Genomic DNA, 16,916 nt, shown 5'->3' with positions numbered 1-16,916 from the left:
CCCATAAACTGAGGAACCATCATGTTCCATATAGCATCTGATCATCTCTACCTGACTTATCATTTAACCCTCAATCACATAAAATGCTCTCAAGCGTTTTCTCCACTAACTGATCTGTAGTCTCACTCTTTTTTTTGAACATCAGAATAATGTTCACTATCCTCAAGTCCTCAGCTACCATTCCTGTACCCGTATTTCTGTACCTATTGTTAATTATATCCATGTGATTTATATCAATTAGTGTTAATTGTATTCCGGTGGCGGGTATCAATTCGGGACTCTTGTATCCATTTTTAGGAGGGTGCGTAATGTTGAGCGGCGTGAATAAAGGCGTAGAAACAACTGACGACATAGAAACATGGAAAATAAGAGGAGTAGGCCATTCGGCCCTTCGAGCCTGCTCCGCCATTCAATATAATCGTGGCTGATCCTCTATCTTAATACCATATTCCTGCTCTCTCCCTGTACTCCTTGATGCCTTCTGTGTCTAGAAATCTATCCATCCCCTTCTTAAATATTTTCAGTGACTTGGCCTCCACAGCCTTCTGAGTTAGGGAATTCCACAGGTTCACCACCCTCTGAGTGAAGAAATTTCTCCTCACCTCAGTCCTAAATGTCCTACTCTGTGACTGAGACTGTGACCCCTCATTCTGGACCCCCCCAGCCAGGGGAAACATCCTCCCTGCATCCAGTCTGTCCAGCCCTGTCAGAATTTTATATGTTTCAATGAGATCCCCTCTCAATCTTCTAAACTCTAGTGAATACAGGCAGAGTCGACCCAATCTCTCCTCATACGACAGTCCTGCCATCCCAGGAATCTGTCCGGTGAACCTTCGCTGCACTCCCTCTATTGCAAGTATATCCTTTCTTAGGTAAGGAGACCAAAACTGCACACAATACTCCAGGTGTGGTCTCACCAAGACCCTGTATAACTGCAGTAGTTTAAGACCAGGCTCTAGTATTCTATCCTTCACTACCTGGCTATCCAATTTATAACATGGTAGCAGAGAATGGTTGCCTAAAGGTGGAGGTTGGAAACTACGATTTTTTTTTGGACATTTAAAGAAAAACTTGAAAGCCTAGTGACCATTGTGGAAAATGGAAGTAAGCAAGTTTAAGTCGTTGAGGTAAGATTTCACTCTGATGTTCTCGGAGTTTGAACCATATGACCAGTGGAAGAATGAAGTTGATATGTGGACACGGGTTATTACTCCACCAAAGAGAAAACAAGGCATGGCCTTTACGTTGTCGCTTCCTGAGCGAAGTAAAATCAGAAGTGAAGTATTTTCTGAGATGGATGCAGATCTTTTGGATAATGATGAAGGTTTCACCTTTCTAATAGAATTTCTGGATCAAATCTACGAGAAAGATGACCTGTTAAGTGCCTATGAGGTCGGATCAGCATTTGATAGATTTTGGAAAATGGACGGTCATTCATTGGAAGAGTATATCATGGACTTTAACAAATTGGACAAGGGTTGACAAAGTTCAAATTGGGAATCCCTGGATTGGTACTAGCGTTTAAATTACTAGTGTCGGAAAAATAACGCGGAAAGCCTGTTACGAAAATAAGAATTACTGTGTTGTTAAAATAATAAAGATGTACATGATCTCTCTCCCCTCCTGGGACTCTGGGGGCTTGTACAGGCGTCGGATGGCCCTGCTGGCTCAGATTATGGTGGTAGTGGTGGCCGAAGCTGCTTGAAATCCTGCTGTTTTAAAAAAACCCACAGTAAGAACTTCTCTGTCTTTTCCCTGAATGGGCGGAGTCTGACGAGACTGCCCTGCCGAACTCGGCAAGGAAGTGACATAGCCAAAGTGATTGAAGCATGGCTTGAACTGGAAGACATGATGTGGAGATGCCGGTGATGGACTGGGGTTGACAATTGTAAACAATTTTACAACACCAAGTTATAGTCCAGCAATTTTATTTTAAATTCACAAGCTTTCGGAGGCTACCTCCTTCCTCAGGTGAACGATGTGGAAATGAAGTCCTCGAAATGAAGTCGCATTTATAATTCACAGAACAATGCTTGGTGATAACAGACAGTTTTTTCAACTGCCCGTTGCCAAGGCAATCAGTGTGCAGACAGACAGGTGTTACCTGCCAGGTCTCAGAATATACAAATCACCAAAAAAAACAACAAACAAAAAAAAAACAGAGATAGAGAGGTAGAAACATAGAAAAGACAGCAACTGACCCGTTATATTAAAAACAGATAACATTTGTTCGCTGGTGGGGTAACGTGTAGCATGACATGAACCCAAGATCCCGGTTGAGGCCGTCCTCATGGGTGCGGAACTTGGCTATCAATTTCTGCTCGACGATTTTGCGTTGTCGTGTGTCTCGAAGGCCGCCTTGGAGTACGCTTACCTGAAGGTCGGTGGCTGAATGTCCTTGACTGCTGAAGTGTTCCCCGACTGGGAGGGAACCCTCCTGTTTGGCGATTGTTGCGCGGTGTCCGTTCATCCGTTGTCGCAGTGTCTGCATGGTCTCGCCAATGTACCATGCTCTGGGGCATCCTTTCCTGCAACGTATGAGGTAGACAACGTTGGCCGAGTCACAGGAGTATGAACCATGCACCTGGTGGGTGGTGTCCTCTCGTGTGATGGTGGTATCTGTGTCGATGATCTGGCATGTCTTGCAGAGGTTACCGCGGCAGGGTTGTGTGGTGTCGTGGACGCTGTTCTCTTGAAAGCTAGGTAATTTGCTGCGAACGATGGTCTGTTTGAGGTTGGGTGGCTGTTTAAAGGCGAGTAGTGGAGGTGTGGGGATGGCCATAGCGAGGTGTTCGTCGTCATTGATGACATGTTGAAGGCTGCGGAGAACATGGCGTAGTTTCTCCGCTCCGGGGAAGTACTGGATGACAAAGGGTACTCTGTTGGTTGCGTCCCGTGTTAGTCTCCTGAGGAGGTCTATGCGATTTTTTGCTGTGGCCCGTCGGAACTGTCGATCGATGAGTCGAGCGTCATATCCCGTTCTTACTAGGGCGTCTTTCAGCGTCTGTAGGCGTCCATCGCGTTCCTCCTCGTCTGAGCAGACCCTGTGTATTCGCAGGGCCTGTCCATAGGGGATGGCCTCTTTGACGTGGTTAGGGTGGAAGCTGGAAAAGTGGAGCATCGTGAGGTTGTCCGTGGGCTTGCGGTAGAGTGAGGTGCTGAGGTGCCCGTCACACCCACAGCTCAACAAACTGATCAAGACCTTCGATCCAGACCTTCAAAGCATCCTACGCACTCTCATCCCACGTATTCCCCGCGTGGGAGACTTCTACTGCCTCCCAAAGATACACAAAGCCAACACACCCGGACGTCCTATCGTATCAGGCAACGGAACCCTGTGTGAGAACCTCTCTGGATACATCGAGGGCATCCTGAAACCCATCGTACAGGGAACCCCCAGCTTCTGTCGCGACACTACAGACTTCCTACAAAAACTCAGTACCCACGGACCAGTTGAACCAGGAACACTTCTCACCACGATGGACGTCTCGGCACTCTACACCAGTATCCCCCACGATGACGGCATCGCTGCGACAGCATCAATACTCAACACCAACAACAGCCAATCTCCGGACGCCATCCTACAACTCATCCGCTTCATCCTGGATCACAATGTCTTCACCTTCGATAACCAGTTCTTTACCCAAACACACGGAACAGCCATGGGGACCAAATTCGCACCCCAATACGCCAACATTTTCATGCACAAGTTCGAGCAGGACTTCTTCACTGCACAAGACCTCCAACCAACACTATACACCAGATACATCGACGACATTTTCTTTCTATGGACCCACGGCGAAGAATCACTGAAGAGACTACACGATAACATCAACAAGTTCCATCCCACCATCAAGCTCACCATGGACTACTCCTCAGAATCAGTTTCTTTCTTGGACACACGAATCTCCATCAAAGACGGGCACCTCAGCACCTCACTCTACCGCAAGCTCACGGACAACCTCACGATGCTCCACTTTTCCAGCTTCCACCCTAACCACGTCAAAGAGGCCATCCCCTATGGACAGGCCCTGCGAATACACAGGGTCTGCTCAGACGAGGAGGAACGCGATGGACACCTACAGACGCTGAAAGACGCCCTAGTAAGAACGGGATATGACGCTCGACTCATCAATCGACAGTTCCGACGGGCCACAGCAAAAAATCGCATAGACCTCCTCAGGAGACTAACACGGGACGCAACCAACAGAGTACCCTTTGTCGTCCAGTACTTCCCCGGAGCGGAGAAACTACGCCATGTTCTCTGCAGCCTTCAACATGTCATCAATGACGACGAACACCTCGCTATGGCCATCCCCACACCTCCACTACTCACCTTTAAACAGCCACCCAACCTCAAACAGACCATCGTTCGCAGCAAATTACCTAGCTTTCAAGAGAACAGCGTCCACGACACCACACAACCCTGCCGCGGTAACCTCTGCAAGACAAGCCAGATCATCGACACAGATACCACCATCACACGAGAGGACACCACCCACCAGGTGCATGGTTCATACTCCTGTGACTCGGCCAACGTTGTCTACCTCATACGTTGCAGGAAAGGATGCCCCAGAGCATGGTACATTGGCGAGACCATGCAGACACTGCGACAACGGATGAACGGACACCGCGCAACAATCGCCAAACAGGAGGGTTCCCTCCCAGTCGGGGAACACTTCAGCAGTCAAGGACATTCAGCCACCGACCTTCGGGTAAGCGTACTCCAAGGCGGCCTTCGAGACACACGACAACGCAAAATCGTCGAGCAGAAATTGATAGCCAAGTTCCGCACCCATGAGGACGGCCTCAACCGGGATCTTGGGTTCATGTCACGCTACACGTTACCCCACCAGCGAACAAATGTTATCTGTTTTTAATATAACGGGTCAGTTGCTGTCTTTTCTATGTTTCTACCTCTCTATCTCTGTTTTTTTTTTGTTTGTTGTTTTTTTTGGTGATTTGTATATTCTGAGACCTGGCAGGTAACACCTGTCTGTCTGCACACTGATTGCCTTGGCAACGGGCAGTTGAAAAAACTGTCTGTTATCACCAAGCATTGTTCTGTGAATTATAAATGCGACTTCATTTCGAGGACTTCATTTCCACATCGTTCACCTGAGGAAGGAGGTAGCCTCCGAAAGCTTGTGAATTTAAAATAAAATTGCTGGACTATAACTTGGTGTTGTAAAATTGTTTACAATTGAACTGGAAGAGACACAACGAGCACACACCTGAGTGCTTAAGGGGTGCCAGACTGCAGATTAATCTAATCATGGCCCGGCACCAGCTAATCGAGGTACTTAACAAAAGGGACACTATAGGCCAAGGCCTGTACATGAGCAAAGGAACCATTTGAAAGATGGCCATGCAGCTGAGGCCCAATCGCTGAGCCCAAAGGGATTGTGCATGAGGTGGCCGTGCACCCAAAAAGGTCTAAGAGAGGGATGCCAAGTTCAGATCACATGGTGGAGAAGGACAACAAGCCAGGAAGAATGTGAGGAGGTTCCCTCAAAGCCAGAACAGGAACAGGAACAAGAAAAAGAAGTTAAGGATCCCGAGTCAGCACGCTCCGTTGTCCAAGGGAAAAACGGGAAGTAAAGCCTGTATAATACCTGTACATTACTGTCTTGTTTGTTAAACTATACGGGTGCATGTGTTTAATAAATCTTTCTAAGCTGTTTTGAACAAATTGGTCTTACTGTCGATTTTTGCCTGTTGCAACCTTAAAAGTAACGTGAGTCAAATTCTTGCACTAGATTGTGCTGAGGTGTCTCATATGGACAGGCAACTGGTCCTAACTGGCATCCAATTCTCAGAAAAGGAGACTCTGTTGGATCAAATGTCTGCTGCCTTAAAAAAAATTACTGGGGACACAATCATTCCCTTCAGCCTTCATGGAACAACTGGAGCCTTCCGACGTGACACAAAGAATCGAAGATTCTATGGTTACCAGGTTTTGAAGATACTGAATGCAGGTGCCAGACCAGGTTTCAAAACTTCCAAGAGAAAGGACCCAGGCGGCAATATGGCGGAAGAATAAAAGACAGCCAGATTAGTGATGAAAGCAGGTACGGCAAATCCGTTATATCAACAGAAGAAAAAATTGGAACAGGGTGAATGAACCCCAGGAATGCCCAAGGAAGTATCAGTAGATGCTTTAGATGTGACTCTAAGTATCATTTTGAGGCGAATTGTCCAAAGCGAAGATGCAGAGTCTTTGAAATGGCGCATGAAGAAAGTAGTTCTGAGGAAGAGGATGAAGATAATGATGAATCTGAACAGATTATACTGGTCACAAGGAGTTTTAATCCTGTGATGAATGTATTAGTCGTAGACTTCTTTAATTGCGGTGTTAGATAGTGCATGTACTTCAACTGTATGCGGCGTAGATTGGTTAAAATGTTATCTTGATTCACTAAGTAGTGAGGATCGACGCAAGTTTAAGGAATATAAACGTTCTACATGTTTTCGGTTTGGAGATGACAACAACTTGAGGTCACTCAAGAGAGTGGTAATTCCCTGTAAGATAGCTGGAATAAGCCATTTTATAAGTACAGATGTAGTCTCTAGTGAGATACCTATGCTTTTGGGTAAACCTTCCATGAAAAAGGCAAAAATGAATCTTGACATGGAATCACGATGAGGCAATCATTTTTGGGAAATCGGTTGATCTACAGTTTACCCAGTCAGGGCATTATTGTATCCCCTTAATAAAACCTGATGTTCCTCATCAGTGTGTTAGGCAAGTATTAATGGCATCAGGTGATAAGGATAAGAGAGAAAAAAAACAAATTGTCTTTAAGTTACATAGACAATTTGCCCACCTTACCTGTCAACATTTAAAAATCCTGCTAAAAAATGCAGGTGTATTTGAAGAGGAGTCAACGAGTCTAATAGAAGAGATTAGTGTGAACTGTGAAATCTATACAAAGTAGAGACTGACACCCCCGTGCCTTTTGTAAGTGTTCCATTAGCTCGTGACTTCAATGAGGTAGTTGCCATAGATCTAAAGGCATAGGACAAAGACAGAAATCTTTTCATCTTACATTTTATTGACCTGGCTACAAGATTTAGTATTTTCTACACTAATATATAGTAAGGAGAAGAAGGTTATTCTAGATAAAATTATGGAAAAATGAATAGGGACTGGACTTGGGACACCAGTAAAGTCTTTGACTGATAATGGAGGTGAATTCACTGACGCTGAGTTCAGAGATATGTGTGAGAATATGAATATAATTGTCATGGATACAGCAGCTGAAAGCTGAAAGGTTTTGTGAAATAAATCATACTGTGATTGATAACGTGGTGCATAAAATTTTGGCTGATCGAACAGAGTCTAAATTGTCAACTGCCCTAGCATGGGCAGCTCACGCATAGAATTCTCTTCAGTTGTTTGGAGGATATAATCCTTACCAACTGGTCTATGGGCACGATCCCAAATTACCTTTTATTCTTTCTGATAATCCTCCTGCTCTAGAAGGTACTACAATTAGTGCCATTGATTCTGAGTATTTAAATGCTATGTATTCAGGGAGACAGGCTTTTATCAACGCTGAGGTATCAGAGAAAATTCGTAGAACACTGAGGCATCGTAATAGACACAGAGTTCAATTCAGGAGACATGGTATACTATAAAAGAGAGGGTCATAGTGGATGGAAAGACCCTGGTAAGGTGATAGATCATGATGCTAAGTCAGTACTTGTCCAACATGGCACTCAAAGTGTTAAGGTTCATTCCTCATGATTAATTGGAATTAATTATAAAATCTCAGACTCTGAGCAGTTGGTAGAAGTAAACGAGGCACCGTGTGCCTCAGATATTCATGATTTTTTTTGATGAGGTTCATGAGGAACAGACTGAGGTAGATCAAGGGCTGGACAGTGATAATGTCAGTGATCAAGAAACACATGACAGAGCTATCACATCCACAGAACAATTACCCAAAGTGGGTACATGGGTGACAGAAAAGACTAATGAATGGAGGGATGCAACAATCTTGTAACATGGAAGCAAAGCTACTGGTAGGTTTAAATATTGGTTGAATGATCAGGATGATGGCCAGGAAGTGAGGTCCATGGACTGGCAGAATGGGTAAAAGAGTGGAAAGTATGAAAACGAAGTACAAATAGTGATAGGGAGTCTGGAAGTGAAACTCACGTCAGAAAACATAAGAACATAAGAAATAGGAGCAGGAGTAGTCCATCAGGCCCCTCGAGCCTGCTCCGCCATTCAACAAGATTGTGGCTGATTTTCTACCTAACGGCATTTTGTTGCACCATCCCCGTATCCCTTGATGTCTTTAATATCTAGAAATCTATTGATCTCTGTTTTGAATGTACTCAATGACTGAGCCTCCACAGCCCTCTGGGGTAGAGAATTCCAAAGATTCACAACCCTCTGAATGAAGAAATTTCTCCACATCTGAGTCTTAAATGGCCTACCCCTTATTCTGAGACTGTGATCCCTGGTTCTAGATTCCCCAGCCAGGGGAAACATCCTCCCTGCATCTGCCCTGTCGAGCCCTATAAGAATTTTGTATGTTTCAATGAAATCACCTCTCATTCTTCTAAACTCCAGAGAATACAGGCCTAGTCTACTCAATCTCTCCTGATATGACAATCGCAGGCCTTATTTTGACCTTATTTGCTGCTGGCCTTTGTTTCCACTGCCTTCCAATTTCACTTACTACTTTTCTGCCTCCCACTTCCATCTTTGTTACTCTCCCTTCTGAATCTCCTCTCAGGTTCTCATCCCCATGCCAAATTAGTTTAAACCCTCCCCAACATCACTAGCAAACCTCCGTGCAAGGATATTGGTCCTGGCCCTGTTGAGGTGCAACCCGTCCGGCTTGTACAGGTCCCACCTCCCCCAGAACCGGTCCCTGTGCCACAGGAATCTAAAGCCCTCCCTCCTGCAATATCTCTCTAGCCACACATTCATCTGCTTTATCCTCCTATTTCTATACATACTAGCATGTGGCACTGGGAGTAATCCGGAGATTACTACCCTTGAAGCAGAGATGAACGAGGGAGATCCTGCAGTAGTAGTTGCTACAGTCATCGAAGTTGAAGTAGAAGACGTAGCTTGACTGGGTCAGATAATGAAACAAAGACCACAGAACAGTCACGTAACAGAAATAGAAGCAGAAGTCCTCATGATCGTGAAGTTTTGGTGGCTGCCAATAAACTTGAGGATAATCAAGTAAGAGAGGCAAAGCAAAGGGAGTTAGATCATTGGAAAGAATTTGGAATTTATTCTGAGGTAACAGATAAGGGTCAACCAACTTTGTCGCATAGATTGTACTGAAAAAGTCCTTGCAGATGGGACTTATACGGCTAAAGTGAGGTTGGTAGCCAGGGGTTTTGAAGAGAAACTGGGTGATACAGATGTTCGAGTGGATTCTCCCACTGCTGGAAAGATAATCTTAAAAATCTTTTTGGCTCTTCTGGCAACATATTCATGGGAGTGTAGGTCAACTGACATAAAAGCCGCATTTCTGCAACACAATACTTTTCAGAGAGAAGTGTATCTGAAACTGCCTAAAGAGGCAACAGATACGGAAGGAAAACTACGGAAACTAAACAAATGTGTCGATGGCCTGAATGATGTTTCCAGGGTATGGTATTTTTCGGTGAGATCTGTTTTGCTGAAAATAGGTTGTGTTCAACTAACATCAGATCCCACAATGTTTTATTGGTATCAGAAAGGACAACTTTCAGGCATCTTCATGATGCATGTTGATGATTTCTTCTGGGGTGGTACTGTGGGATTTAAGAAATTCGTCATTAATAAGATTAAAGTAGAATCTAAAATTGGGAGTCAGGCCTGTGGGGCTTTTAAATATATTGGTTTAGATATTAAACAGAGTGGGTCTGGTATAACTTTAAATCAACAGTCCTTCTTTCAGATGAGACATTAAACCGAGGCCCTGTCTGCCCTCTCAGGTGGATTTAAAAGATCCCCAGCACTATTTCAAAGAAGAGCAGGGAAGTTCTCCCTGGTGTCTTGGCCAATATTTATCCCTCACCCAACATCACTGAAACAGATTGGGGGTTAAATTGGATAACCCCTGAAAACGGGCACGGGGAGTGTGGTATATGATTAACCCCCACCAGTTCATAGCGATTCAAGCAGCACGTTACATTCATGCTGCCTGGTGTTTTAAATGATTGCTGTGTGCAGCCAGCACTATCTGCGCTGCATGCATCAGCAGGGGGCGCCGATATCGCGAGTGGCTCATACTTCTTAAAAGCAGCCCGCACCTCTTAATGGGGAGGTACATTGTGGCTGCAAGAAGTGGTGGGAGTTGTTTCAAAAACTGAATCTGTGCAGTGATACTTTGAAGAATGGCTGTGCCTGGGAGAGAGCATGCACAAAGGTTCTCTGGTGATGCACTGGAAGTCTTGGTGGAAGAGGTGGAGAGAAGGAGGGACATCCTGTCACCGTAGTGGGGCAGGAGGCCCCCCTCAGACATATGTTCATGAGGCAGTGGGAGGAAGTATGGGAGGAGGTAAATTCCAGGAGCATAGCTCCATGAATATGATGCAGTTCAGGAAGAAGTTCAATGATTTACAATAAGTTGTCAAGGTGAGTGAGTTCAAGCTTCAAGTGGCATCTCTGACCAACTGAACCACTAGCCTCATCCACTGCTCAATTCACTACACCCCCATCATCCACCTACCAACAATTTCTTTCAGTCAGTACTCAACTGTTCAATTCAATGCTTTATCTCACCCTCACACACTCAGCACTGTTGCAAGCCTCATACGGCAACTCACAGTTCACACACACTGGCAGCTATTCAACCATGACAGCCACATCATCCAAACACGTTACAGGACACTAACTGACACACTCCCCTCTTTCTTGCAAGAGAAGTTGGTGCACAACAGGAGGCAGCAAGTGGCAGTGGCTCCATGGAACATGAACCTGCCGTCCTCGCTCAGGATGACAGCATTCTTGCTCTTGCCACACCTCCAGTGCTCTTGCTCTTGACTGTCAGCCAGCCGGGCCACACTCCGTAGACTATTGAAACTTTATCCAAGTATAGGAAACTGCCAAAAACATGTCCAAATGCACCAGCAGCTTGAAGAAATAATTCAGCAAATAACCTTTAACTCCTGCATGATCCCTTTAAATAGCACTGGTGGGAAGTCATGTTCAGCTGTGCAAGGTTAAGAAAGTGCGTTGGATGGAATGTGGAGTTCCAAAATAGCAACGGTCCATTTAAATCAGCTTTGCATGCTGATTCGCGTCATGATCTCCCTTCTCTGCTTGCTGCTGGTGGTCGTTAGGTATGCACTCAAACCCCTTTACCAAGATGGCATTCTGCGCACTTCCCTTTGGAAGTGTGCACACAAATCTTGGACCCCATTTCAAAGCTTAGTTGGCCACGTAGCGCCTAAAAAAGGGCACTAAACGGCCCAATTTCACCCACATTATCTGGTCATCATCTCATTGCTGTGTGTGGGACCTTGCTGTGTGAAAATTGGCTGCCTTGTTTCCTACATTACAACAGTGACTACACTTCAAACTACTTCATTGGCAGTGAGGCACTTTAGGACATCCTGAGGATGTGAAAGAGGCAATATAAATGCAAGTTTTTCTTTTCTATTCAAAAACCTACTGTGATTTCAGATATTCAGTGTCATTGTGATATTGTGTTACCCATTAAGTGTTTGCATACAGGAATGCGAATAAACCAACCCCTTTAAGCAGCCCTTTTCAGAGTCTAGTAACATAATCTTCACTATTTTGTTATTTGGGAATAGATGTATTTTCTTACCCTTCTCACTAAAGGTTCTATAGAAGAAACACCCAAGTTTTCGAAGTATGATGCAAGTCCTTCTTTAAGCCACAGATCATTCCACCACCTCATTGTAGCCAGGTTTCCAAACCACTTCAAAAAGAAACAGAAAAACAAAATTCATTTTCAATTAAATGTTTCAGAATTCAAGAATTTTATAATACACAAAGGTCCCTACCTTGTAGATTTGGAGATAATGTTTAAGCATGTTTACAGCAAATAGAGTTTCATGTCATTGCAAACCAACATGTCATTTTAGCAGCTATTTTTATTGGTGTCACACAGATACATGCTTGACCCTTTAGGTGAGGTGTGGTAATTAAATTTTAGGAATGTTTATTGCTGTTGGTGATATGAACATCACATTTAACTTATTTTTGCTGTGTGAGCACGGTCATGGTGCTACACTGTCAATGGGCTGTCACTCCCAGAGGACCATTGATCTCTTATCAAAACAAAAAGCACATGAAATACTAGCTGGGGATGGTCTATGGTCTTACCTATTATTTCTCTCCAGGAAGAAGAGTATTTATTAAAGCTATTTCTGATGTTAGAAAATGCATGCATTGATGCACACTGTAAGCGCACATGATTGGTGATGTAATGAAATGCTCCAATGTGCAGCAATATTGCCAGAATCTTCCCAGCACTTCTCAATAGGAACCTAATCTTTAGTGTTACTCAAAATTTTACAATTTTACCCTGACTGAGTAAAGTTCCAGAGTTTCTATCTAATCTTGAAGGAAATACTGCTTTCCACAAATAACATTTCATGGTCACAGCAACTCAGCGGCCACTGTATTCCATAATCTATTTGGTCGTCTTTTCCATATCAGTCCCTCTGTCCCATTCCTAACCAGATATTTATCCATCCTTTTTGAAAGAAGTTAACAACCACTGCATTAACTGGTTATGATGGCAGTCTGTTCCATAAATTCACCACTCTGTGGGGGGAGGGTAAATTTAATCTTGCTTAAAACTTGTTAATTTTGTACTAATGCTCTTTACTTCTGTACTCACAATCTAAGTAAAACAGCCTGCTTAAATATACATTACTTACATCTTCAGTATTTAAAAAACCTGGATCATGTACCTCTTCAATCATTCTTTTTCTAATGACAAATTCACCTTTGTGAGTCTCACTTCATAACTTAGACTCTAAATGTTACAATGATTTTGAAGGTAGCTTATCAAAACTGGATATACCACAGAGATGTAACTCAGCACTTGGCCAGTGTGGTTTATAATCACTTCACTCAGAGTGGATTCTTACTGTGACTGGTCAATAATTACTCCCATGCCACTTTCCTCCTTACTTTTTCTAATGGTCATTCCTTCATTGTCTGTTCTTGTTTCAAGTTCTCTCTTCCATTGCACATGGACCTACATTTATCCCCATTTAAATCTACTTGACATTCCTCAGTACATTCAAATAATTTGCTCCAAAATCTCTTTGCATACTATCAACGTGCTTTATGTTTATCACCCAGCTTGGTAGAGAGTGAGCCTTTTGCTTAATGGCAGCATTCCCGCCCGAGTCAGAAGGTGCAGGGTTTGAACCCCACTCCAGACAATTCCGGTGATCGGAGACCGGAGCCCCAGTTCTGAATTCTGGGTTGACATTCAGCGGGATTCTCACGTCTAGTGGGTGTGGGAGGCCCCCTCATTGTATGGGTTGTGGGAGCCCACAAAACTCTCCCACTGTATCGGACTAACCAACCTACCAGCTGGTATGAAGATGATTACATCCATGGAAGGAATGTTCACATCATGGTTTGTCAGGTTGTTAATCAGCCTGAAAATCCTTCCAGTACGTCACACTATTCTCCAAGGGAAGAGGGTAAAGATACAAAAACAACAACAACCTGGCTTGGTGTCATCACCATTCATTGACTAGTCTTTAAATTAGGTTAAGTTAACTCGCCTATAGGAGGCTGCAGAGACCTTTGTTTAATGGTAACAGGAGTTTTGGTATGCACTATGGCTGTAAAGAAAGCAGTCTCAGGAAAAGTCCATTCTTAAAATGGGGAAATACCTGTATATAATTCACACTGCTGAATCTCCAAATCTATGACAATACATAAAACTATCTGTAGTAGAAATAAGTGTTGTTCCTTAAATTGATTATTTGTTTAATATTTTAGGGTCTGTATCCCAAATGTCTGAGTAAGGATATTGAGAGGTATGATTCTAGGCCACAATCAGGACCGACTTCAGAATGGGGCAAAGTATTGACTATGTACGGTATAGGACCCCAATTTACATTCGATAACGACGCTCCTGCCTGATTCAGGTAGTACCTTGGCTGCCTAGTGGAAGGCCCAATATATATGGTGACGGGGCAGCATGTGGTGCACAGTGATTTTAACTCCAATACTGCACCATTTCCACCAGGCAGCCTGAGTTGAAATCATCCACTCTGTCTCTCCTTTCTGCTTCAGTCTTTTGCTTTTTCTTCTTTTCTGCTTCTCTTTCCCTCACTCTTTTTCCTTCTTTTTCTGTTGTCTTCTGATTCTCTCTGTCTTTTTCTGATTTTCTTTCAGGTGGGAGCTGGTGGGTGACATGGCATTGTTGTAGGGAAAGGAGCCATCAACAGCTGCAGGCTGGTCTAGGGGAGGGTTGCAGAGAAAATGTGGCACTTAGCAGCTTCCTACCAAATACTCATGCTTCCCTCACCCCTCATTCACATTTCATTACATATCCCTTCCACTTCCTCCTCTTCCTATCAAACCCTCACTCCCATCACCACGCCTAACACTTCCCCTTTGAATAACCTGCTCAACACCGATATCTTCCTTCCCCCTCGCTCCACTTTTATTCACCTCATCCTTCATCCCCCCCATCCACTCCCTCCCATTTGCTCTCCTCAAGGGTGGGTGGTGAAAGGCCAGAGGCTCCCTCACCCTCAATCTGTTTCGTTTCTGTCTCTGTCTTTTCCCTCTTTTTCTTCCTGCCCTCTTGTTTGTTCTATTTCCCTCAAAAAAAGCTTTGATTGCTTTCAAAATTCCTCTTGCTTTTAAAAAAGAAATCAAATAAGATTGAGCAAAGACACTGTTGGCTGTTGGCCTGCCTCTGTTATTTTTTCTCTCATAGGTGTTAATATTTAAAATCTATGTCTTACAACTGTAAAAATTAGCTTTTCTGTCAACAAAACTCAGATGAGGTAATTAGTTGCCTTCAACTTTGTTTTTGAAAATTGAAGTAATAGCATGAACAAAGACTCACTGGGCTATAAATTGGGCCACGTAGCACCCGTTTTGTAGGCGCTACGTGGCCTCCTAAGGACCCAAAATGACGTACGGAATGCACGCGCATGTTTCTAGCGTGACGTGCGCTGGACACCATCTCGGTAAAGGCGTTTGCACACGTACAGATAAGGAAGGCCGGCAGCATGTAAAGTAAGGAGAATATGCCTTAGATCAGTGTGCAACGCTGATTTAAAGGGACATATATGATTTTGGAACTTAACGCTCCAGCCAAAGCATTATTTTAACCTCGCACAGCTGAACAGGTCGTAAACAGGATGGAGGACCCCACCCACCACCACCACCAGTGCTACTTAAAAGGATCATGCAGGACTTGCAGGTTAGTTGCTGAATTATTGCTTCTGGCTGTTGATGCATTTGTATCTGTTCTTGGAGGTTTCCTATACTTAAATACTAGGACCAGGGGACATAGCCTAAAAATTAGAGCCACGACTTGCAGGAGTGAAGTTAGGAAACGCTTCTACACACAAAGGGTGGTAGATGTTTGGAACGCTCTTCTGCAAACGGCAGTTGATGCTAGCTCAATTGTAAATTTTAAATCTAACATTGATAGATTTTTGTTAACCAAAGGTATTAAGTGATATGGGGCTGAGGCGGACATATGGAGTTCGGTCACAGATCAACCATGGTCTCATTGAATGGCGGAACAGGCTCAAGGGGTTAAATGGCCTACTCCTGTTCCTGTCTTCCTATCTTCCTATAATACAATTTCAACACTTTATGGTGAGTGGGCTGGCTAGCTGACAGGCAACAGCAACGGCACTGGTGAGGTGGCGGATGGGTCAGGAATGCTGTCATCCTGAGAGAGGACAGCAGGTTCCATGGAGCCACTGCCACTTGCTGCCTCCTGTTATGCGCCACCTTGGTGCACGCTCTCACAGGCCTGGTACAAATTCAGATCGGCAGATTGGTGAGATCTAGCGTGCAGATTGGAGGATGTGGGATTTAGTAGTGCGCAACCTTTATTCAATGTTTTAACATAACGCAAACATTTGTAAAAATAGGGATGGGACCTGCATCTGTGTTTTATGTGTGCAATGTCTAATCTCGGTTCAGAATCCGTGCGGACCTGTATCTAATATTTTGCAAATAAGAGGTGCAGGGTGCCTTTAAGAGCTGCAGGCTGCCTTGACGTGGTGCCATCCACTCGTGTGATATCGCCCCCCCCCCCCCCTTGCTGGTGAGCGGCTGCGGGTACGGTAGCATAGTGGTTACGTTACTGGACTAATAATCCAGTAGGCCTGAACTAATAATCTGGAGTTACAAGTTCAAATCCCATCATGGCAACTGGGGAATTTAAATTCAATTAATTAAATAAAATCTGCAATTAAAAAAAAAACTAGTATCAGTAATGGCGGTCATGAAACTACTGGATTGTTGCAATAAATCTATCTGGTTCACTAATATCCTTGAGGGAAGGAAACCTGCCATCCTTACCGGGTCTGGCCTATATGTGACTCCAGACTGACAGCAATGTGGTTGATTATTAATTGCCCTCTGAAATGGCCAAGCAAGCCACTCAGTTGCACAATCTTGCTTCAAAAAAAAGTCATCATAAGAATAAAACCGGACCGTCCACCGGACACGACAAAGGCAAACCAAGCCCAGTCGACCCTGCAAAGTCCTCCTCACTAACATCTGGGGACTTGTGCCAAAATTGGGAGAGCTGTCCCACAGACTAGTCGAGCAATAGCCTGACATAGCCATACTCACAGAATCATACCTTTCAGCCAACGTCCCAGACTCTTCCATCACCATCCCTGGGTAATTCCTGTCCCACCAGCCCGACAGACCCATCAGAGGTGGCAGTACAGTGATATACAGTCAGGAGGGCGTG

General features: G+C 44.3%; 1 protein-coding gene across 1 annotated transcript in view; it reads right to left on the bottom strand.

The window, feature by feature from the left end:
* Window positions 1–16,916, bottom strand: part of LOC137320960 (aminopeptidase Q-like) — a 118,764-nt gene that overhangs the window by 60,721 nt on the left and 41,127 nt on the right. Inside the window, exon 6 of the mRNA XM_067982990.1 lies at window positions 11,793–11,906. Coding sequence (XP_067839091.1) covers window positions 11,793–11,906 — 114 coding nt within the window. The remainder of the gene's footprint in view (window positions 1–11,792; window positions 11,907–16,916) is intronic.

Source organism: Heptranchias perlo, chromosome 4 (genome assembly GCF_035084215.1).
Source record: "Heptranchias perlo isolate sHepPer1 chromosome 4, sHepPer1.hap1, whole genome shotgun sequence".
Lineage (NCBI taxonomy): Eukaryota > Metazoa > Chordata > Chondrichthyes > Hexanchiformes > Hexanchidae > Heptranchias > Heptranchias perlo.
Note: the sequence above shows the minus strand (reverse complement) of the source record. Positions and strands in the feature narration are given on the sequence as shown.